Source organism: Argentina silus (assembly GCF_951799395.1).
Source record: "Argentina silus genome assembly, chromosome: 1".
Classification (NCBI taxonomy): Eukaryota; Metazoa; Chordata; class Actinopteri; order Argentiniformes; family Argentinidae; genus Argentina; species Argentina silus.
Genome location: NC_139655.1, coordinates 3,733,878 through 3,757,422, shown reverse-complemented (window position 1 = coordinate 3,757,422; position 23,545 = coordinate 3,733,878). Strand labels below are relative to the sequence as shown.

The 23,545-nt window shown below is 45.1% G+C and overlaps 1 protein-coding gene across 1 annotated transcript in view; it reads left to right on the top strand.

Moving 5' to 3' along the window:
* LOC310813309 (uncharacterized protein) overlaps window positions 1-21,579 on the top strand; it is a 73,662-nt gene extending 52,083 nt beyond the window's left edge. The window contains exons 8-17 of the mRNA XM_083682213.1: window positions 4,897-5,654; window positions 6,349-6,597; window positions 8,126-8,300; window positions 8,627-8,689; window positions 9,833-10,182; window positions 11,189-11,257; window positions 14,164-14,245; window positions 14,366-14,478; window positions 16,577-16,784; window positions 17,322-21,579. Of these exons, the coding sequence (XP_083538339.1) occupies window positions 4,897-5,654; window positions 6,349-6,597; window positions 8,126-8,300; window positions 8,627-8,689; window positions 9,833-10,182; window positions 11,189-11,257; window positions 14,164-14,245; window positions 14,366-14,478; window positions 16,577-16,784; window positions 17,322-17,329 (2,075 nt within the window). The 3' untranslated portion in view covers window positions 17,330-21,579. The remainder of the gene's footprint in view (window positions 1-4,896; window positions 5,655-6,348; window positions 6,598-8,125; window positions 8,301-8,626; window positions 8,690-9,832; window positions 10,183-11,188; window positions 11,258-14,163; window positions 14,246-14,365; window positions 14,479-16,576; window positions 16,785-17,321) is intronic.
* Window positions 21,580-23,545: the final 1,966 nt, after the last annotated feature.

Below are 23,545 nucleotides of genomic sequence, written 5' to 3'. Positions count from 1 at the left end.
AGGGCCAGAGACCTTTATTTCTGGCCGAATGATTTCAGAAAGCTCAAAATAACAGAGCTTGTGTATCAACCAGCCAGAGGGAATGTTTGAGAGTACTTCTTCAAGGTTCAAAGTCATTGTTAGGCAGTTTGCACGCGTAGAGTATTTATGTGGCGCATGCACATTCATTCATTCAGCTTCTGCCCTGGCTCTCCAGCGACAGTGTGGGGAATATTGATAAGCAGATTTACCCTGGATGGTTCTAGAAAGAGAGACAGAGAGAGAGAGAGAGAGACGGAGAGAGACCGGTTTCTTTCCCTGTCTAAGTGTCCGTCTGAGTATGGGTTTCCTCCCTCTATCCATCCATTCATCCATCCCTCCCTCTCTCTAGCTGTGAGAGAGGGATTAGGATGAGATGCTGGAGCAGCAGCACAGTGTGGAGAGACAAAGGAACTCTTACACAAAACACGCTCGCAGCATTTGCTGTCAAGTCAAATACGTTTTGTGTCTTCGGAGTCATACTGGGATGTTCCCCCTCAGAATTAAGCAGATAATTGTCCCATAATGTTGCACTCATTACCCTAAGGAAGACTAAGGACTAAGGAATAAATGTTTATCATGTGTTAGTGAGTGCTTTGTAGTAGTTTTCTGTGCCTGTGTGCACACTCAGTAATGCTTGACTGAGTGGGTATGTCTATGTGTAAATGCAAGTGTGTGTGCCTGTGTGTGTGCCTGTGTGTGTGCCTGCCTGCGTGCGTGCGTGCGTGCGTGCGTATCTGTTTTTTTGCACATAAGTCTGTGTGTATGTTTGTGTCTATGCGAGTGTGTGTATGTCACTATGAGTGGTGTGGATACTTGAGAGTATGATGCCTGTTGCCCAGGGGACGCTGTAGAACACTCTAGATCCAATCAGCGGAGCGGAGTTTTTTTTTCTGTTTTTTTCTTCCTCTCCATGCTTTGTCACGCTGTTGCCGAGCCACTCGATGTTCATATGGTTACCAAGGGCACGCCGTGAGAGGATGAAGGTTCAGGTGTCCTAGATTGGGATTTGACAGGCATGTTAGCCTCATATATTAGCAACACTCCCCTGACCTCTTATCACACAATAGATCAGAGCAGTCCTCTACATAATTATTTCATGTATTTCTACCTTTGAAGTTGCCTTGTTGAAAACAACAAGACTTTGCGGTTAGATCCACACCAGAGCTTCGCTGCAGTTGAGTAGCTTAGCCCAAGGAAAATAGGCTCCATTCTGAGAGTTTCTTACAATGAAACACAATGACATCCACTCTGTAGATCAATCCAGACGTCCTTTAGACAACCAGTATCTGTTTGATGTATTAAGAATAGCTGCCAAGGAGTAGTTATCCTTTGAGGATGAATATGTTGAAGAGGCTTGCTCCTCTTAGCTGGCTGTCAGGTGAGCAGGAGATAATGACTGCTTTTAAATGAAGCTGCTTTTGCACCCAGGAATTATGTATTTACTTGGAAATATCAGACGAATTATTACTTCAAATTGCTGAAAGCCATGAAATTAAATCCACATTTTGACAGTGTTTCAGGGGATAGAGGTGTGAGTTTAGGCTCCTAGCTTTGGTTTCCCCAGAGCAAGCATCAGCATCTGGGGTTGATACAGCAAAAGGGCTTTGTTTCTCTATTGTGATGTCGTCAATACCAGCTTGGCTCTCAGTGGTCTGTCAGGAGTCCAATAAACGTTTTGGTGTTGCCATGTGTGTGATATCGAGTGTGATATTTTGGGGGTGTCTTATCTTCACCAAAACTGTCTCAGCTGTCTCCCTCTATCATCTCCTGTCAAACAGAAAATGGTTTAAAACAATTGTAATGATTTCAAGGGTTTGCTGCCTAATTGAGCTTTTAAGTACGTTCGTGTGTGGTAATGAAGGCTGCAAATGAATGGACCCGGCGGGACGGAGACAGAGGCGTGTCCTACTGTGCTAACTGACTAAAACAAGGGATGAGGGGGGCCAGACTGACAGACCTGCTGTCCGGGAGACGTATGAGGGTAGATGTAGTAGTTTCACAGGTCACCTCTACCCCGTCAGTACATCTCTAGATGATATCCACCCTCATAGATCTGAGAGTGATGGATGTTTCTAATCAGATGCTCTTTAAATGATTCATGCCTCTCTGTTGGAGTGCTTTAAAAAAAGCCGTCTGTTTACGTCTGGCCTTGATGCTGAGGAAAAAAGAGAAAAAAGAGGGGAAAAAAGAAAAGAAAAGGAAAAAAAAGTAGGTGAGTCTGAGACATACAGTATGGCGTATAGTGTTTGAAAACCTCGTACTTTCATACCATTTAGTAGACATGGCGAGTCGTGGTTGACTAGTCTGGAATCTCTGGAATGATCTGGAATGTGACGTGCGAAGTACGTACTCAAGCAGTGTGCAAGTATTTAGTATGCACCCGAGTCCAAACACAGACACAGCATTGACACAGAGGTGGTCAGAGCGTTTTGGCCTCGATGGCTTTGTTCCTTCCTATAAACCCCCAGTGCTCTTTCCAACTCTACATTACCGCCTTTGTTGGTGTTCACTTGTTAATCGGTAATTGCCTGGTAAATGTGCAGTGAAAACCCACCATGCTAATGCTTCCCACAGGGGTTTCTCAGGCTGGGAAGGGGTGAGGGAGGGGGGGGGGGGGGGGGGGGGTGAACGGAGCCCAGCTATATTTTTCACAGGGCTCATGGGTTCTGTGAGAGCCTATTGGATATCAAATGTCATTACCTCATTAAGATATCATGTTTATTCGGAGCATTTGTCCATTAAAGCTCACCATTGTTTGGGCCGTAGAGACGGGAATACAGCTGCTTGTTGTTCCTTTCATGACCCCCATTTTCTTTGTCTTGTCACATAGTCGTCTTACCGTATTTGGGTCAGTGTTTTCTTTTGAGCATTCATTGTTTTAGTCCACCTTGTTTCTCTGTGTTCGTCTACTCTCCCTGTCCTCTCCCTGTGCAAGGTTGTGGAGCACTGTACAGCACACTATACAGAAGCTGTCCAACAATGTGCTTTTCTGTCTGCTCAGGGCTGAACTCCCCCCATTTTTTTTTTTTCCCCACTCCATCCCTCCTTCCTCTCTTCTCTATCCCCCTCTTCAATCAGCCATTCACCCTCTATAATCTCTACTCTTTTGCTTATTCTGCTGTTCTGACAAACAATTGAAAATGTATTAGGGAAAGGTAGGGGATTTAGGGCACTTGTAATTGAAGTGGGGTTAGTGACGAGTGGAGCATCCTGGCACAAAGCAATAGGGGTTTGCTGCTCTGCCTGATTCTGCTGATGTAAGAGAGGCTACATAGGTTAGCTGAACCGCTCAGCTCTCAATTCAGTGTAATAGCTTCTCTACAAGTGAATGGTGGGGAGACAGGAATTCTCACTCTTCTTCTTCTTCAGCGACAGACAGCAGAATTGAGCAGAAACACACACACGCACGCACACACACACGCACACGTGCACACACACACACACACACACCACAGCCACAAACTCATGCTCTCTACATCTCCTCTGCAACAATATACCCTCTAAAAGTCATATAATATAGACATTTAATAGGGATGGGAATTTGACAGGCAATGGACGGATATCTAATCCTCTTTCTGGATTGTTTCTATAATCCATGGTATACTGGATTAACAGTTTAGCCGTGTCGAGTCATGGACGCAAAGCACAGCTGAGGTATGATGCATCTCTGTATTATTCCACAAACCCTAAAATATATTGTGGTGCTCTGTTTAAAAATGACTCTTTTTTGATAATGACCTACTGCACATAGCCGACAAACGTATTCCATTTTGTGATTGTGGTGGAGTGATTCCCTTAGGTAATTTTGCTGATGCCCATGTTCCCTGATGCCCAAACCTTCAAGCAATATCAATATAGCCAAAATAAACAGCATATGACTATCGATTTTGTTTTCATAACAGAACAAAAAGCCCAGGGTACTGTGTGTACTAATACATGCTCTATGGCCATGGTTTTATCAATCGATTAGATTAGTGAAGCAATATCACGTCCATGTAGTTTGCAAATAGATACGTATGGTTATAACACCAAGCCTTTCCTACTGAAAATCAATATTACATTGTGTGTTTCTTAAAAATGTGTTACTGCACACCATTTTGTGTCAGCTACTACTGGCTATACAATAGACCTTATTGTGCTCTGGAGATGTTGTGGTGAGTTTAGGGAATGCTCCCCCTCTGCCTAGGGAGTGTCAGCCTGAGGCATTGTGGGAATGTTAGGGAATGCTCCCCCTCTGCCTAGGGAGTGTCAGCTTGAGGCATTGTGGGAAGGTTAGGGAATGTTTGGGTTCAGAGCCTGAGGCACTGATTGCAGCTGGTTATGGAGCGGGCCAGGCCTCCAGATGGCCTGACTTCTGATGGGGCACCTCAAGGGTGAGAGAGGGAGAGGGGGATGCCACCTGCTAGTGGAGAGGGTTAGTTCTGTCAGAGCTGTACGGAAAGAGGGTGGGAGATGGTAGTCTTTGTGTGTCCCTTTTCACTCTCCACTGCCAGGGTCAATGGCTATCTCTAAATCAGTCCTCACCCACAGGAAAATTCCACTCCAGCCTTTCTGTCTGTGTATGTCCCCAAACTCAATTAGGTTGAGCGACTGTTGACTCATCGGATAATTCCATTATCAAGGATGATCAATCTTCAGCAGAGATTGATCATTGTATGCCTATACGCGAGCTCATCAATGTTATTGTCTGTGTATTGGTGTGCTTCAATTGACATTTGTGGCATCTGACCTGGTCATCTGCCCTCTTGGTCATTATACTTTAGATCAATTGTTGAGGTCAGCGGGCATCTAGTTCTGTGTAATTATTTTGAACATATTTGGTTTTGATGAGTTTAGATATTGATCAGAAACATTTTTTTTTTTTCTCTTTAACAGTAAAATCTGAGAAGATGGACAAACCAGAGAAGGAGGAGAAGGACAACTTGCAGAAGTTGGAGCAGTTTGACATGTTTGATAAGCTAGACAAAGTGGAGCAGAAAGATATGACAGAGAAGACTGAGGCCACGGCCAAAGTGGACAAAACAGACACACTGGAGAAAGGAGATAAAATGGCAGAGAAAACAGTCAAGGTGGAGTTCACAGACAAGGCAGAAAAGACGGTAGACAAAGTGGAAAAGACTGACAAAATAGAGAAAACTGAAAAGATGGATAAGGACGAGAACACAGGCAAGGTAGAACTTGAAAAAGTGGAGAAAATGGAGAAGGTGGAAAAGCCAGAGAAGACAGAGAAAGAACAGAACGTTGAAAAAGAAGAGAAGACACCAGAAAAGCACGAGACAGCTGTGAAGCTGGATACATTTGACAAGATGGAGAAGCTACCTGACAAGGAGACAAAAGACAAGGTTGAGAAGGTCGAAATCAAGACAGAAACAGTTGAAAAAGACAAAGAGAAAGAAGACAAGATGGACAAAGAGGAGAAGGTGGAGAAAACAGTGAAAACCGAACAGGTAGAAAAAGCTGGAAAGCAGGACGAGGTGAAGAAAGCAGAGGAAAAGGTGACTGCTGAGAAAAAAGACAAAGCTGCAAAAGCAGAGGTAGCTGAGAAGGCCAAAAAAACAGCCAGTAAACCCACGACCAATGGGAGCAGTGCTGCACCAAGCAAGGACCTGCCATGTCCAGACAAGAAGACCAAGGTAGGCAAACGTCAGCGGTGTGTAGCTCAGTTTTCGAGGGTGGCTTTAACTTTTTCACTTCTCTCCAAAAAAACAGGACAGGTGAAAGCAGTATGGCGGGGGGAAAAAATGTGTTGTTGATTACAAAACATATGTATGGAGGAAGATGCCGGAAAGCTTTCACCTGTCCAGTTTCCTCACATCAGTGCAGGTGAAGGAAAGTAGACAAGGAGAGGAAGCCACTTTAGACTATTGAGATACACCCAGGGTGTACAGGAAAACTATCATTCATCACTCATGCTGCTAACGCTTCTGCTGCTGCTATTTTGTACATTATGGAGAAAGTACCAACAAGCTCTCCATGGAACTCTAATTTGTTCATTAATATCAGTAATAACATTATCAGTAATATACAAATTATAAGAGGATGTTGCTTTAGTGCTGATTCTGAGTTGGTATAACTTAATTTAGCATTTGTTTTTGTAGGGAACTCGCAGTTAAATAAATCCTAATTCAGTTATTTATGATTAATGCTGCTTTGATGCATTATCCTGCTGCTGTTATCATGTGTTTTTATGATTAATGCTGTGTTGATGCATTATCCTGCTGCTGTTATATTTTTTTCTGTATCATATTTTTTGTATTTTTTCTTTCTCGCTGTCATTCTTTCTTTTGCTCTCCATTTATTTGTCTGGCGCGCCATTCCACTGTGAAGCCCGTTGCTGGGGCAACCAAACCGAGTGCCGCCAAACCACGGCTAAGCTCTGCGTCAGCCGGCTCTGCATTAGCCGGCACTCCTGCCCCCAAACGCCCCACCCCGTCATCCACCTCCACCTCAGCCACCCTCAGCAAAAAAAACCCTGTCCCCAAGGCTCCCACCCCCACCACTGTCCCTAAGAGGCCCTCCACCGCAGCCAGCCGCCCCCCCTCCTCCGCCACCGCACCACGTGAGGTCAAGCCCAAGGTGAGTGCCCCCTAACCCCCCCTCTAATGTCCTCCATGGTCCCTCACAACCCAGCCACCAGCACTGACCTCAGTGTAGTTCGCCTCTTGATGTTTTGTCAATCCATAACTCCTATGTGTGTCTAGGTGGTGCCTCTGTGTATGGTGCTGGGTGGTATTTCTCAGGATTACTTAGTGCAGGATTCATAAAACAAAGGTAGAAGAGGAAGGACCAGAGGAGAAGGAGAAGGAGAGGAGAGGGGAGAGGAGAGGAGAGGAGAGGAGAGGAGAGGAGAGGAGAGGAGAGGAGGGGAGGGGAGGGGAGGGTAGGGTAGGGGAGGAGTGAGGAGGAGAATGAAGAGGAGAGGAGGAGGAGGGAAAAGTAAAGGAGAGTAGTACAGACGAGAGGAGGAGGGTAGGGAGGGAGGGAGGGAGAGAAGTGGCCTCTGGGAGGCATTATTCACCACTCTGCCCCTGGTATTTACTACAGAGGTCCATGACCAACCATAACCTACCCAAGGATTCACAGACACTGACAATGACACACCTGAGTCTCTCACCTTCAGCCCTCAGAGCGGGAGATGACAACCCAGTCAGCCATCTCTAACTCTGCCTTACACCGCAGTTTTATATAGCACACTACTGACGGCGAGATCAAAAGGGGCAGGATGAGAGATAGGGACACGCAGTACGATTGAATTCAAGAAAGACGGTATGAATGAGAAGAAAGAGGAGGGAAACAAAGTGGTTTTCCAAGTGAGGCTTTCCTCAGGCAGTGTATTCATTCATCCATGCATCCCGTGTATTCATTCATCCAGGGAAATCAGAAACACACAGCTGTCGATTAATATCCCAGGTTCCCAAGAGCAGTACTTTCCATTTACGCCACTTAGAACAACTCCAGAGCAAAAGACACGATTCTCAGCCCAACACGATTGTCTGTGATAGAAACTGATTACGGTAGAAGATCATCCTAACCTTAATTACTCTCTAATCCAAACCGTAACCATGCGAACCGTAACCATGCACTCCAATGTAATGTGGGGTCATTTGTGTTGCTCCCTCACAGCTGGTTTCACACATGCACCAGGCTGGCAGGGATGATCTGCTACTGCCCTCTAGCGGTGTCCTGTGTAACTACAGGAACTTCAGGACTTTATCACTGGTAGATCAAACAGCCCACAAAGTCACAGTTTAGCATGGCCCGCTCTGTTGCTATGAGAGCAGTGCTTCATGGGAATGCACCTGACAATGCACCTGGTCCTTGAATGTCCTGTTCTGGAAACAAGCTAGCCAGATGGTAGAGGCAGAGATATCATGGATAGTCCCCAGAAATGTAATTTACATTTTACACGTTTGTTCTACATCTGTAGCATGTATTTCCTTAGTGGGTGGTTCCGCCACACTTTTAATTTGATTGACATCTTTGCTACCAACAGTCCATTATTTGCTCCTCCCATCTCCACTTTCTTTTGGTTGTTAATGAGACTCTTCTGTCCTCCCCCTCTCTTCACAGTCCATCTCTGACAGTCCTTTTCTTCCTCTCTCAGACCACCACGGAGAAGCGCCCCCTAGTTCCAAAGGTCAGCACTGCCCCTCCGGCTCGAGCCCCTGCTCCCAAGAATGGCACTGCTACCACGGCAACCAGTAAACCAGCGGCAACGACCCGCACGCCCCTCTCCACCCGCCCTGCCGCCAGCTCAACCACAACCAGACGCCCTCTGGGTGAGGGCACGTCTGTCTCTCTCATACACAGCTTATAGTGTGTGTGTGTGTGTGTGTGTGTGTGTGTGTGTGTGTGTGTGTGTGTGTGTGTGTGTGTGTGTGTGTGTGTGTGTGACAACAAACTCAATTAGCTTGAGCTACTGTTGACTCATCGTACATTCATTCCTGGGGTGTGACTGTCTCTGCTTCACACACACACACACACACACTCTCACACACGCACATGCACACGCACACACACACACACAAACACAAAAACATACATCCACACAAAATGTGTGTCACCCCTTGATTTTAAAATGAATGTCGATCTCTTCTGCCTTCAGTATCAAAGACAGACAGCAAGCCAGGAGAGGAGAAGAAGCCCGGCACTCTGAAGACAGCAACAGGTATTCCCCTCTTCCTCTCCATTCCTCTCCCTTCTGCTCTCCCTCTCTGAAAGGTACTCCAGACTCAGTCACTCCAGTTTAGCGTTTAGGGACGGTTGGTCAGACGGGAACCGTGATGAGGAGGAGTGGCATTGTGTCATGCAGTAACACAGAGACGGAACCGAACCACGACAGAAATGTTATGACGACGAGGGAAAATATGTATTTCTAAAAGCCCTTCGGAGTCAAATCCTCAACACTGCACTCTGAGGATTACAGTCCTCTGCTGTTGACAGGGGAGAACCACCCCTGCTGATTCAGAGGCAACATATTATAGCGTTTCAGAAATGCAGGCAGAGGCACTCTCCATGGATGGAAGAATGCGATGATTTCCTGAACCCTAGCATGTCTTTATACTCAGGGATAAGACTCTTTCAGGATGGATTGAGGGGATTTAATGTTTACGGCAGGGCAAATGTAGTTCATCATGCAATGTCAGTAAGCGAAGCTCTGATGAATCAGAAATTCGACAAAGCTATCTATTTGTCATGCTGTCAGATGCTATTTTGTGCAAGTTTTATTCTGAACACACACACACACACACATATATACACACACACATACACACACACACATATATACACACACACACACACATATATATATACACACACACACACACACACACACACACACACACACACACACATACACACACACACACACACACACTATGGTAGTCATAAATGGCAGTCATAAAACGTCCGATCTTCCGCCGTAGATTGAAAACCCATCTCTTCAGGCTACACCTTAATAGTCCCTCCTAAAGACTGCTTCACCCTCACTACCCCCCCTATACTAACCCTAACCCCAATCCTAGAGACCTCTTCACCCCCGCTACCCCCCCTGTACAAGTTCTCTCCTGCTAATAAAATAAATTTAAAAAAAATAATAATAATAAATAAATAAAAATACCCTACTGGCATTACTACTGCCTATGGCCCCTGGTGTGAGCATTGATTACTTTGTCTTATGATGACTGTTGCATAGATGATTCACTTACTTAAACAAATGTATTGTTGTAAGTCGCTTTGGATAAAGGCGTTTGCTAAATGCCATAAATGTAAATGTACTGGTATCAATGTGCCAATCTCACCATTCCAGCCGACTCCACCCGGCCCAGGACCAGCACCACCCGGAGCTCCGTCACCACAGCCAGCACCTCTGGCGCCGGCGCCAGTGCCAGCGGCACCGCCCGCGCCCGCACCAGCACCCCCAAACCAGCCACCCCCTCCTCCACCTCCGCCACCACAGCCGCAGAGAAGAAGCCCGCGGTGCCCCGCGCCCCTCGTGTCAGCTCCATTACCACCACCTCCGGCAGCGCCACCGCCGCCACCACCACCACCACACGGACCACCTCTCGTCCTAGCACGGCCCCCGCGCCAGACATCCGCAACGTGCGCTCCAAGATCGGCTCCACGGACAACATGAAGCACCAACCCGGAGGGGGAAAGGTAGGGTGTCTGAGTGTGCGACCATGAGGGGAGGGAGTGTGGGGGTGGTGGGGTGTGTTGTGCTGTCGTGTGTGGCCGGGTGTATTTTTATTGTTTATAAAAAAGGGGGTGCCCATTGGCCACATTCAAAAAGTGTAATGCTTACTGTATATGGTTTTGGGATTGTTTTAGTTGAGTAGCACAGTATGGGATAATAGATTACTTCAGATCATTTAGTAAGTAAACTAAGTGTTCTGTTTCACAGGTGTGTATTCTTGCTTGACAGTGTTGTTGTGGTATCCTGTAGTGAATGACACTGTGTTTTACCTGACAGTATTTGCAGTCCAACAGCTTTGCCCCCCCCCTGTCTAACAGGTTGTCTAGCTTTATACAGAAGCTCCTGTTAACACACCATGCCTACAATGACTGCCCGCTCCTAACCTCTCCTTCTAGTCCACTCCGGCTTGTCTTCCCTCTCACCCTCTGCAAGCCTTACCAGTTACCCAGACGCTTCCCAGTTCACCCCAGTTAACCTTCAGCAACCTTCACACCATTTATCATCTTGCATTTATCCGTCCATCTCACTTCGTCTTCGTCATACTCCTCTGCAACCTCCTACCTCTTTTTTTTTCATGAAAAAAAGATCAATAAAAATAATTTAAAAAATAGTCCCCCCCTCTCCTTTACCTGACTGGACCTTAAATGTTCTTATTAGACAGCCTGCTGTCCCTATGCTGTCTCGTGCCAGTATGATAGAAGAATACCACCAAACCCTAGACCTGGCTTTCATATGCAGGAAACATGGTGCCACATGTTGAAGAGAGAACCCTGAAATGCATGCGCAAAGTAACTGATGAAGCATGTGTGTGTGTCCAGTTTCTCGCCGCCCGTGTGAAATAAACGCAGCTCTGCTGTTTTGGTAGCGAGATGGAGGACTGCAACCCCTCATGCTCAGAATTGCTCCCTCACCCCTCCCGTCCATTTCTCTGTGTGGTGTATTGACCCAGGGTGGGTCTTGTCTCCCCAGGTCTCTGTGTCTCAGAGCAGGAACTCTCTGGGCCAAGGCTCATCGTCCAAAGAGACCAGCCAGGGCAAAGTGAGTTCACCCTCCATCGCTCCCATTTGGAAATTCTCTCTCTCTCTCTCTCTCTCTCCCTCCCCCCTCTCTCGCAGTCGGTCGTCCGTCTCTGGTTGTTGCTGACTAGTCCAGTGCACAGAAGGGAGAGGGCAGTTCGCTCAGTTCGTTCTGCTCTCTCTCTCTCTGTTTCTCTCTCTCTCTCTCTCTCTGTCTCTCTCTCTCTCGCTCTCTGTCTCTCTCTCTCTCTCTCTCTCTCTCTCACTGTCTCTCTCTCTCTCTCTCTCTCGCTGTCTCTCTCTCTCTCGCTCTCTGTCTCTCTCTCTCGCTCACTGTCTCTCTCTCTCTCTCTTTCTTTCTTTCTTTCCTTCTTTGTCTTTCTCTACCTTTTTTCTCTGTCTTTATATCTCATTATTGTCTTCTTCTGTAAAGATGATCATCACAGATTCACAAATCTTTATGACTACATTTCATTCATTACACACACAAACACGTTCGCTCACGATCGCCCCCCGTTCACTGCACTGAATGACTGGCAAACATACTGTATGTCGATAATGTACGATAGAAGGACTAGTTTGACAAACTTCTATACAGTAGCTCTATGGTTTGTTCATGGATGGAGAGACATGAAGACTTGACTGACTGTGGATCATGGGTTTACAGTCATACGGTTTGGATTTTTCTTTGTTTTACAACTTGAATCTTGATTTAATGTTTGACTTGAAGAACTTCAAGGAACGCTAGTTTGATCCTTCATATCACCTCCAGCTAGTTAGTGTGAAAGTACAGCATATGGTCAGTCAGGGAAAAAGAACAATCGGTGAGATGATTAAACTCAAATTGGACAGATTGGAAGCTCACAGCCGTGATAGAACACAGAGCTAACTAACACATATAGCAGCAATGCTACTGCTGTATATTTTCTCCCGAACTGACTGTGCAAGATTGCAGCCAGACCTAGAGAGCCAGGAGTCCAGTTAGATGAGTTTATATTCCACAATAGCAACGCAATAACAATAAAATCATTCCTTTGGCACGGTGTTCCAATTGGCTCTGGCCTTCAACCGAAGTGATCAACTTGGCTGGCCCTGAGGCAAGGTGGTTACTGGGGGTCTGTTATACGTCATTGTACAATGCATTTGTAAGTCTGGGCTGTAGACAGGGGACCCAGAGGCACAGGCACTCTGAGTTATGGTCTGTTGCTTTCTGGAATTAAGCTCTCAATCTCCCTAATTACTACAGGATAATGATACCCACTGGACTCCAATGGCTGTCAAGGCTCTGAGCTTTAGCCTCCGACTGCCAATGTGTGTATGTGTGTATAAATGAGAGACAGAGTGAGTGAGGATGTGTTTGTTTCCTTCGATTATCTGTCACTACAAGACGGAGCTGTGTTGTTTTTAACAACTAAAATGTCTGGTGTCTGGCCTGTCTGAATGTTTGTTATTCCCTGTCTGAAACCAAGGGGTTGGTCTTTTACAGTACCTGCCTGTGTGGTGTTTGGGGGTCCACATTACTAATGCCAAACTGTCATGGTATGATTGTGATTTTGTCTATGAGTGGGAGGGCTACGAGAAGGGACAGGTGTTCATGTGTGACGTGCATGTGTGTGTGTGTGTGTGTGTGTACAGGGTATGGATCTTTGTGTGGCTTTTAGAAGCGTCTGCTTTTCTCTGTCTACCCGTATATCTCCCCCCTCCGTCACCCCTAACCCTTACCCTCACGGTGACCCCCCCTCTCCTCTCTGCTGCTATGCTGTGTTCGTAGGTTCAGATAGTCTCCAAAAAGCTGGACTTCAGCCACGTCACCTCACGCTTGGGTTCCAAGGACAATATCAAGCACGTTCCTGGTGGAGGGAACGTAAGTACCGGACCGCGGCTAAGCTTGAATGGCCTGAACACAACGCACATCACCGCCAGTGGGTCACCGCTACAGATCAGCCATCTGTCATTCCTCCGCTGTAACAGGCCTGAGGCAGACTGACCTGGTCTGAAATGATCGGAATCTCTTCAGATCCCTTCATTGAATATAAAATATAAAATATTTACATTTACATTTATGGCATTTAGCACACGCCTTTATCCAAAGCGACTTACAACAAATACATTTGTCTAAGTAAGTGAATCATCTATCCAACAGTCATCATAAGACAAAGTAATCAATGCTCACACCAGGGGCCATAGGCAGTCATAATGCCAGTAGGCAAAACTATTTTTTTTATGATTTTATTTTTTTTACATTTATTTTATTAGCAGGAGAGAACTTGTAAAATATAGCTCCTGATAGAAATATAGTAAAATATAGCTCCTGATAGAAATATAGTAAAATATAGCTCCTGATCTCGGTAATAGTCTAGCTGAGCGCCGTGCACTTCTCCCGTTGGACCTGCCACGGTCATTGCTTAAAACTATTGCTCCCACCAAGCAACACCACTGAACACCTTCGAAATACTTATCCCTCAAATTCACTGTGTCTCTTTGTTGTTTGGGCCTGGGTAGCAGACGCGGTTGTGTGACGTGGTTTTGGACAAAATGTTAGCAAGCCCAGCCCTCCTCCATACTACACCTGCAACTGTCCCTGGCTTTAGACTCTCCCTGTCTCTGTCTCCGTCTCTAACTCACTAAACACCAATCAAACGCCAGCTTTCCTCGTGTGACCTCTGACCTGCACAGACACCGAGCTCTGACTGGTTCTCCACAGGCTTGCTTCTTGATTCTGTTGTGCTCGTATTGCTACTCTATGCAGGGTATACATTGCACGAAGGTTCGCCACAGTATATGAGTTCACTGGCAGCTGTTCTAAGAGCAGAGTTGATGACAAAGCCGGATTATAGGTTGAATCTTACATGGCCAGAAGGATGTCTCCTTGACATTCGTTGGCTCCTCATTGTACGTAACTGGATCTTATTTGATGTTTGTTTGCAGGTTCAGATACTTACCAAAAAGGTGGACTTGAGCAAAGTGACAGCAAAGTGTGGCTCAAAGACCAACATCAAGCACAAGCCCGGTAAGTTTCTTCTGGGCTGTGTGGTCCTGTCCACTCTCTGTACTGTATCATTTTCAAATGATCCAGGGAATTCCAGGGACTTGTGTGTATGCTGTTACACTGACTCTGTATGTCTTCCAGGGGGCGGCGAAGTGAAGATAGAGTCCCATAAAGTTAACTTCAAGGATAAGGCTCAGTCTAAAATTGGCTCAATGGACAACCTGAGTCACGAGCCCGGTGGCGGCAACTTCAAGGTGAGGAAACCAGACAAAGGGCCCTCATACATTACAGGCAACCATACATCACAGTACATACAGCAACACACGGTCTCGTTCACACAAGCTGTAAGCTGAACAAAATCTTTTGAATTACCGCTGGGGTTTTTTAATTGCTGTTTTTTTTTTTGTCACAGAGTGAGTAGGTCGTGTTTTAATATTACACTTTTCTGTGCACACACCATCTCAAGTTATTTGTAGTGACTTGTTGTAATTTTAACAAATAACCTGTAAAGCCACATTTTCATGGGGATCATGCAAATAATCTCTGGGTCATTTTGATGGTACGAGAGGCGGCCAATCTGTGAGGTGGGTTTCAAACTAAGCCATCTTGGATATTTGTCAGATGGACACCGCTACCTACAAGGATTTTATCCTAAGTATCACTCCCATCATTTTGTGTGTGTGTGCGTGTGTGTGTGTGTGCGTGTGTGTGTGTGTGTGTGTGTGTGTGTGTGTGTGCGCGTGTGTGTGTCTGTAGCTGTGTGTATAGCTTACGAGAGATGAAGACAAATACAGATGGAGCGAGTGAGAAAGAGAGAGGAAATAGAGTAAAAACATTTGTTTTGTTCCTCTATGATTGTGTTCTCTTGCTGGCATTCACAACAACACTAAAGGGTGTTGACAATACTACAAGACTCACCTCCCTCCTCCCCCTCTCTCCCCCCTTGGCGATGTGGGTAGACTGGAGCTGCAGGCATGGCTGTGCCACAGCAGCTCTATTCTCAGCTCGAAGAGACGCGGCGAGGCAGAGTCTAAGAGACACAGCCGAGACACGGGGAGGAAATGGGGAGGGTGGAAGGTGGAGGGAGAAGAGAGAGGTTGTGTGGAAGGTAAAGCCTGTGGGTGAGAGATGGGGCGGGGGGGGGGGGGGGGGGGGCGGTGAGGTGGTGGAGTAGGACACAGACTGAGATGTGAGAGGACGTGTGTGAGGGGAGGGGAGGGTAGGGGAGGGGAGCGAGGAGGATGAAGACCACTGGTGCGTGTTTGGAGGAAGACCAAAGTGCCGACACCGTCATACCAAAACGAGGGGGGATAAGAGTGGGGAAACGCCAAGCACAAGCTAGGCTGATCTAGTGTGATGTCACCTGTCCCCTCAGCCTATGGCAGTCCATCTGTGTCACATGACCATCTCCATGGCTGTTTCACTCATCTCCTTTGGCATTAGGAATGAACTCGCACGCTGTTTGCGTACACCATACACTATACACAATGCACAGTCAATACTGTACGCATGCGTATTGTGCACTCACATACAGTACCAGTCAAAAGTTTGGACACACCTTGTCAAGAGTGTGCAAAGCTGTCATCAAAGCAAAAGGTGGCTACTTTGAAGAATCTCAAATATAAAAACATATTCTGGTTTGTTTAACACTTAATTCCATACGTGTTCCTTCATAGTTTTGATGTCTTCAATATTAATCTACAATGTAGAAAATAATAAAAATAAAGAAAAAACATTGAATGAGAAGGTGTGTCCAAACTTTTGACTGGTACTGTATAGTGATATTCTGCACACACACACACACACACCCACACACTTTTGAGATTCCTGAGACACATAGAACAGTTATCATTGTGTATATTTCTGCTTACCTGTTACTTAAAGTGGCAGCACATACACACTGCATGTGCATCCTCAGTGCCAGCATCATATTTGTTTTGCTGCTCTTCATACCTCAGTTGCACGCGGTTCATTTGAATTAAAAAGTAGTGTTAAAATCCAGGGTTCCATGTTGTCGAATGTGTAGTACTGTATACTGTATGCTCATCAAAATGTTATAGTTATTGATATACAGATACTTCTGTAAAGTTCATAGAAGATACAGTGTAGCCTCTACAGTCCTGCTTCTCCTCAGTTTTGTCATCGTTAAATGCATTCCTTCTATTGGGGCACTAGTGTCCCTACCTTTTGCTTATTATGATTTATTACACCATTTATTTCTCTAAACATATTCAGCACTTGCCATGTTTGTTTGAGTTATTTTTGTGTTTTTGTCACCCGCTATCCAACACACAAATCAGCCTCTTTTTTTCATTCCATTGCCCCAATTGACACCCTGCTATGTGTTTCTAGGCTGAGGGGACCCAGGAGACAGCAGATGGGAATGGGGCTCCCTCCAGTGGAGCCCCAGCCTCAGCCCTGTCCCCAACCCCTGCCCAAGCCTCAGAGCCAGGGCAGGCAGGGACCCTCGCCCAGGAGAATGGGCTGAAGGAGGCTGCCCCCTGCGGGAGTGAGGGCCTCCGGGACCCCCAGGGTCTAGACTCACGCATCCCAGAGACAAGTAAGTGTGCCCCCGCTCCACCCAGATCTGTCCCCTGCTCCACCTCGACCCCCCCCAGGCCTTCCTCCCCGTTCTCCTCCTCCTCCTCAGCCCCCTACCAGAGAGGGATAAGTGAAGTAAGAGACCCAGCTCTGTCCCTTCTTATTCCGGGTGAAATTTGACGCTATGCAGACAAGGCCGTGTTTCTTTTTGACTGGAAGTCAGTGGGATCTGTCGCATTTGGTCAACAAAAGCTGTATTGTAAATTCTGCAAAAGCCCTCCAACTCATGTTGTGGGGGGACGGGGCGGTCTTGCAGAACATTCTGGCAAAATTAGGGTTCAATGTCTGGTCAGGAAGACTCTTGAGTAATACTGTATAAGATGTTGCAGCTCCAGATCAAAGCATGGAATTTTCTGTGAAAATCGACAGGCCCCATCTCCATAAAAGTATCTTTGTGACTCACTGTGTTTTTTGTAATATTTTGTAAAGAATTGATCGTGTTTGTGCAGTCCAAAGTCTCTGACCACCTCGTCATCTGTGACTTCTTATTTTGCAGGCATCTAATTCTGCTTTGTCCTATCCTTCTACTCCCTTCATCTCAATCCCCCCAACATCTCCCCGGTCTTCCCCCTCTCTCCCTCTTGCTCTCTCTGCTCTTTCCTTTATTTTTTTTCCCCACCTTTTCCTGCTATAGATTGAGTCTTTCAAGCTAAACTTCAGAGAGAATGCCTGCTCTCGCACGGACCATGGCGCCGACATCATCACCTGGCCAGACCTGGGCGACAGCCCCCCACATCCACAACGCAGCATCTCCCTCAACGACTCCCTGGCGTGCGCCAGCTGCCTCCACTGCCCCCCGGCCCCCTCCCTCCTCCCCTCACCGGGGCAGGGGGTCAACGGCGCGCTAGCAGGACTCAGATCATGACCTCACCCCCCCCCCCCCTCCGCCATCCCACCATCAATCTTAAAACATCCCTCCTTCCTACGACCTCATTGTGTATCATTCTCTATTACGCTGCCCCTGTACTTCTGCTGTCTCGTGTTCCCATTAGCTGAGCTGACATTTGTACATAGACTTAGCTTCGGGCAGGGTAGGGTTACAGTGGAATGGGGAATGGAGGGTTGCCATGATTACTCTTGGTTCTCTGGGAGTGTTGATCTGTTTTTTGGGGGGGGGTGGGGGGGAGGTTCTTGAGATCCTGGTTTTAGTTAGAATCTTCTGACCTGTTAATGTGTTGTGTTGTGTGAGGGATGATGGGCTGCGTCATGAGATCCTCCCTCCTTTTCCGTGTCACCTCTCCTCTCCAAGAGCATGACTTGGCACTGACACGCAGCATAGAGATGTCAGTCTGATCCAGTATTACAGTATTTACCAGTGTTGTTTTAGTGAGAGAGTAATCCACCAGGCAACACCTGTCCTGCACACACCTTGTTCGCCCAACACGGACACCCCTGCCGTGGGATACCCTCCTGGACTCACCCTGTGGCTTATGTATGCAGAGTACTATGTGTAGCACCCCTTTAATTGTGACCATATGGGGCTGTCGTGTGTTCACGTTAACCATTGACTATTCTCTGTTCACCAACTTAACCCACTGGCATACTCACTCACTCACTCACTCACTGCCACATCTCCACCTACTCTCGCTCTCATGCCCAAGTATCCAGAACCCTCCTTCTTCACTGCCCACCATAAAAGCACTCACAAATAAAACGTTTAAAGAAAAAAAACCTAGTAGACCGTTTGAACAGTAGGCTATTTAACTCTCTTTAATCTCTGTGTTTGTGATGACGTGTGTGAGTGAATAATGTAACAATGAGCTGTGGTGTTTTGTTGGCTCTTGTTCTCCTTGGTTTTGGTTTAAGGTTTTTTCTCGTTGTTTTCTTTCACTTATTTTTCTTGTATAAGCAATACAGTGGATGGTATTTTTGCAGATAGGACTAAAGATATCCTCTTGAATACACACGCACATGTTTTTTCAAACAATGGCACACACAGTCAGGAGGACGCAACGCCATTCTGGGCTTTAAAATGGATGAAGGTGTCAAGTATGTTGAGAGGAAGATTAAGACAGACAGAGAAGGATGAACGCAGAGACGTAAACACTGAGGCGTAGTGAATGGGTTGAGGAAATGAAAAGAGGGTGATGCATTTAAGAAGCTTAGGAATTTGGTGAAGATGAATGAGTGATTAATGGGCACAGTATGTGTATTGGAGGTTGGTGGAGCTGTGTGTCTGGTACGTGCCTCCTTTCCTGCTTACCTGAAACTAGGATGTGACTCAGGCTGATGGGCCCCTGTCCGGAGAGACACAGACCAAGAGAATGTCATTGTTTAAAATGAAGCCGCCTGGTGTCGCTGTAGTTTTATGAGGATCTAAATCAAATTGTATTTGTGACTAGTCCTGGATGTTGTCCCATTACAGGTGTGTGTGTTTTTTTTTTTTAGGGTTGAGGTAACGTGTTATTTGGCAGTTAACATTGTAGGAGGTTCTGCTGAAGGACATACTGTACAACTTACAGTACTTGTTTCGTCAGGGTATTGGCAGTGGAACATTCAATGTGGCTTATTTTACTTGTAGCAATGTATTGCCTCCAATTGCCTTCTTAGAGCATGGCCAGGTAATACCATGCCCAGAGCATGCCCTGTGCATTATGACTTGCAGTGTTGTGATTCAGTATCTTTATCCTTCGGCCGATCCTAGTAAATGGTTTATCTTTCCTTATTGTTGCTCTGTTTTGAAAATACAGTGGGCAGGAAGAACATTGGGGGCAGCCATTTTTCTTTTTCTTTCTTTTTTTATTACTGCAGTTTGGTATTTTATATAATTTAGTTGTAGACTCATCATGTTTACTTATGTTTTGTAGCCCAAATTATGACATTTCTACAGACATTGATGACTGTTGATTAGCAATGATGCTTTTAGGTACCCCCCTAATTTCCAAAGAAAAGATATATCAACAGTACCACAAACACTCCAAGCAAAAGCAATTGACATTTAAATGCCCTCTTTCTTGAATCAGAGATATGGAAACTATCAAAAAGCACATTAAAGCTTGAATATATCAAAGATGGCTCACTGTGATTGAGATGCATTTGACAAAAGGTTGATATATCCCTGGATATTAGCAATGCAGCAAAGGGCCCTTGAACTACTAAAATGAAGGATCTTTTCACATTCTCTGATAGATAGAACACTGAACAATATTCCAATGGTCTCCCATTTGCTCTTAAGAAGTCCATGAAATATTGTTCAAGTGAATTGCCAAGAAGGTAATGTTTTTGTTTTTAATTTTATATGTCATGAAGTAATCACAGTCTATTTAGATGTATGGAATTATGAATAAGGCCAATAACCTTTATTGTTGGGGACAAGTTGTTGTTATTATGAAATTGGAGAGGTTTGTAGATATTGATATTTGAATGGTTTTGTAGTGCAGCATTGAGTGTTGTAAGAGTAGCAGCTGGTCCCTTTGGACCATAAAATCGCTTCTGGTGCCACGGCCCTCATCTGACTAAATTTCTCCTTGTGCCTGTCCACAGCCACTTTTAACATCACCTTCACCCCCAATCTTTACCTCCTACTCTCACTCTGTGAGATCGCACACAGTCGTATATAAATGTATATTTGACTGTTTACACATTCTGTATCACCACAAAAATTAAAATAAACAATAATGGAAAAAACTAAAGAAATGGGGTTCATCGTAAGGATGTTAAGTATAGCTTTAGTGTCCATGTACCTTAAACGGTTTTAATGGAAATTAGTGTCATTTTAATTATTATTATTATTACAATTATTGTTATTATTATTATTATTATTATTATTATTATTATTATTACTGGTCAAGTCCACCTTTTTCCTAAGAAAAAGGGCTGATGAAGTGAATGAATGTTCTTGAGATATATAAAGTAGCCTACTAAAGACGCAACACTTTTATATACGTACTTATCCTGTCTAGCTCGTAGCAACTGTCCATGGTGGTTGTGGTTATGGGGAGTGTGGGAGAGATAACATGCATGGGAGGCAGAGTGTGGCTGGGTCCAGTTTGGGGATTTCTGTCCATCGTTAACAGTTTTCTTTCGCAAATCGTGACCAAGAGTTTTTGTAACTCGTGTAGCCTTTGCCCATCCCCATGGCCCTAGTCTTAAGGAATTAAAATACTGTCATTTGCAGGAAGACCTTCGGTTATTATATTGACATTGACACAGGATGTAGTGTCCTCACATTGATTTGAAAACATTAACATGGAGGAAGAGAGAGACGTGTATGAATTGCACTGTGTGACATGCCATTGTGGAGCAGGGCACCCTGTTCGGAAGTCGGAGTGTCATTTGGGAATATTGTTGCCCCTTGCCACTCACAGAACGAACACACACACACACACACAGACACACACACACACACACACACACACACAGACAAGGCACACACACACACACACACACACACTGCCCTGTAGTGTCAGAGACGTCTGCCCCTAACACACCCTTGTGTTAAGACTAACAGTAGCTGTCAGGCTTGGCTTGTGTAACAAGAGCTCCCCTGTAACTCATCAAGGAGCTCCATAGATCTGCTTCTACCACTAGTGTGCACATCAAACGTGCAAGTGTACTACTAGAAAAACACCCACTTAGGAGCATGCAGAAACCAATGGGATGTGTTAGGTATGTCATTTGCAGAATTTGTCATTTACAGAATTTATTTTGTTTTTGTTTTTTTAGTTTTTCATTATTTTTGGTTTGAAAGAAGTGTTCATTGTGGTTCCTTGTTAATTAGTGATGTGATAATTAAACATGAAATAAATGAAAAATGTTTAAGATATTGTACTTGCTTCTTCATTGATTATTTAATCACCCCCTTTCGGAAATAAAGCCACTATGAGCAATAGGCTATCGATGTTTATGAGCTAGTTGACTGATTTTGATCAGTGGCGGGATCAGCTGGAAGAGGGAAATGTGGATGGACAGACACCGGTTCCATGATAAATATTAGGACAGAAACAGAATTACATATTAATCAAGAAGTTAAACTGAGAAGATGTCTGTGCTGGTACTACTTTTCCCTCTATTGAAAATCCCACAGACCTTATGAAAGGACACCTTTTCGACGTCTGTTGTTTAAATACACCCGTCTGTCAATAATGTCATGTTCAAATCAAATCAAATGCTTGGGATCTTGCTCCTCACTCAACAACAGTCAGCAGCAATCAACAAGTCAACAATACGAGTAATAAAACAAAGTGACAATTGTGCTAGTGCAAATAATGTCAGGTGTGCACTAACATTGTGCAATAATGTCAGACAGGGACATTAACAGGGACGTTGACAGGGAGGCAATTTTACGAAAAACAATACATATCGTTTTAGAGGCACTTAAAGAGACGCTACAGGATTTGTGTCACTTGTTCTTAACACCACATGTTGGCTAAAGTGTTGACTGTAGGCTGTTTTTGGCTAAAGTGTTGACTGTAGGCTGTTTTTGGCTAAAGTGTTGACTGTAGGCTGTTTTTTCAGCCAGAACATAACGGACCCAAGTCCAAACACAAACGTATTGGCAGTCTGTGTTGGTGGTAACGAGTGAAATAACCACAGCCACCTGTTTCCCCGTTGAAACCCCATGTTAATATTTATATTCCATCTGGCCAAATAAGACTGTTTTGGACTGTGGTTTCAGTTTCTATTGATTCCTAGTATTATACAGTATGTAGTCTTCTCCCTGGTAACAATTTATTGTTTGTTTGTTTTCACCGAATTGCACTTCACCATTGAGACACTTCACACAAAGAGAGAACGCCATCTAGTGGACTGCATACTGTGTCAAATACACATTATGGGCCTGTGGGCCAATTGTTTCAACCTTTGACTGGGAGATGATTGCGGAATGATCACTTCCAATTCTCTCCCCTTCACCCATAATGTCTGTTCCGGAAGGTCTGCAATGTGTGATTGTTGACTAACAGCACCGGGCAGTCAAACATATTGTCACAAAAGAAAGACACATTGAATGTTCTTTCATTGTTCATTTACATAATTCACTTTATTCTCCTGCAGATGAGGCAAATTCGATTGTCTCCACTGTGAAGTGAGAAAAGGTGGCCAGAGAGGTTCTTGAGAGCTTCACTCTTCATGATAGATAAAAGAAAATCATGTCCGGCTGAGAGGGATGGAGATTTAAAACATCTACATTGCCGTCCGTATTGGAACAGTGAAGCTTTTTGTGCTCTATTGGTTTGGATTCAGTTTGAATTCAAACAATTACTATGAGGTTAAAAGCACCCTACGACACTTGTTTGCATATAAACATGTTGTTACTGCCAGAGGTGTATTAGGGGAGTGGAGTCACCGATTACGCCATTCTCTGATGGCTGCCTCTTCGAATCGTAAGCGCAACACAATATCTAATGTCCGATACCGCAAGTCCATTTCAGGGGTTTGTATTGTAACGACCCTGTGTAAGGCCCGTTAGCAGCTCCGCCAAGTGAGTTAACTCTCTTGGTGTTGTGGTTTGTAAGCGGAAGGTTGCGAGTTCGATACCCGCTTAAGGCAAGCTGCTCTGCCCCGCCGTTCGCTACAGTATTATTATAAAGGAGGATGATGTTGTTCGGAATTTTGAACTGAATTTCTCTGCGGTGGCCAGAGGTGGCAGATTTCTAACAAATTGAAGCCCTGCTTTTTTAAAGATAGAATAAAATCTAGCCACTTAGGTTAGTAGCTCTGCAAATAAATTGTTCCTTTTTTCAGTAGATTTCACTAAAATAAACATGAAAGTAAGTTGGT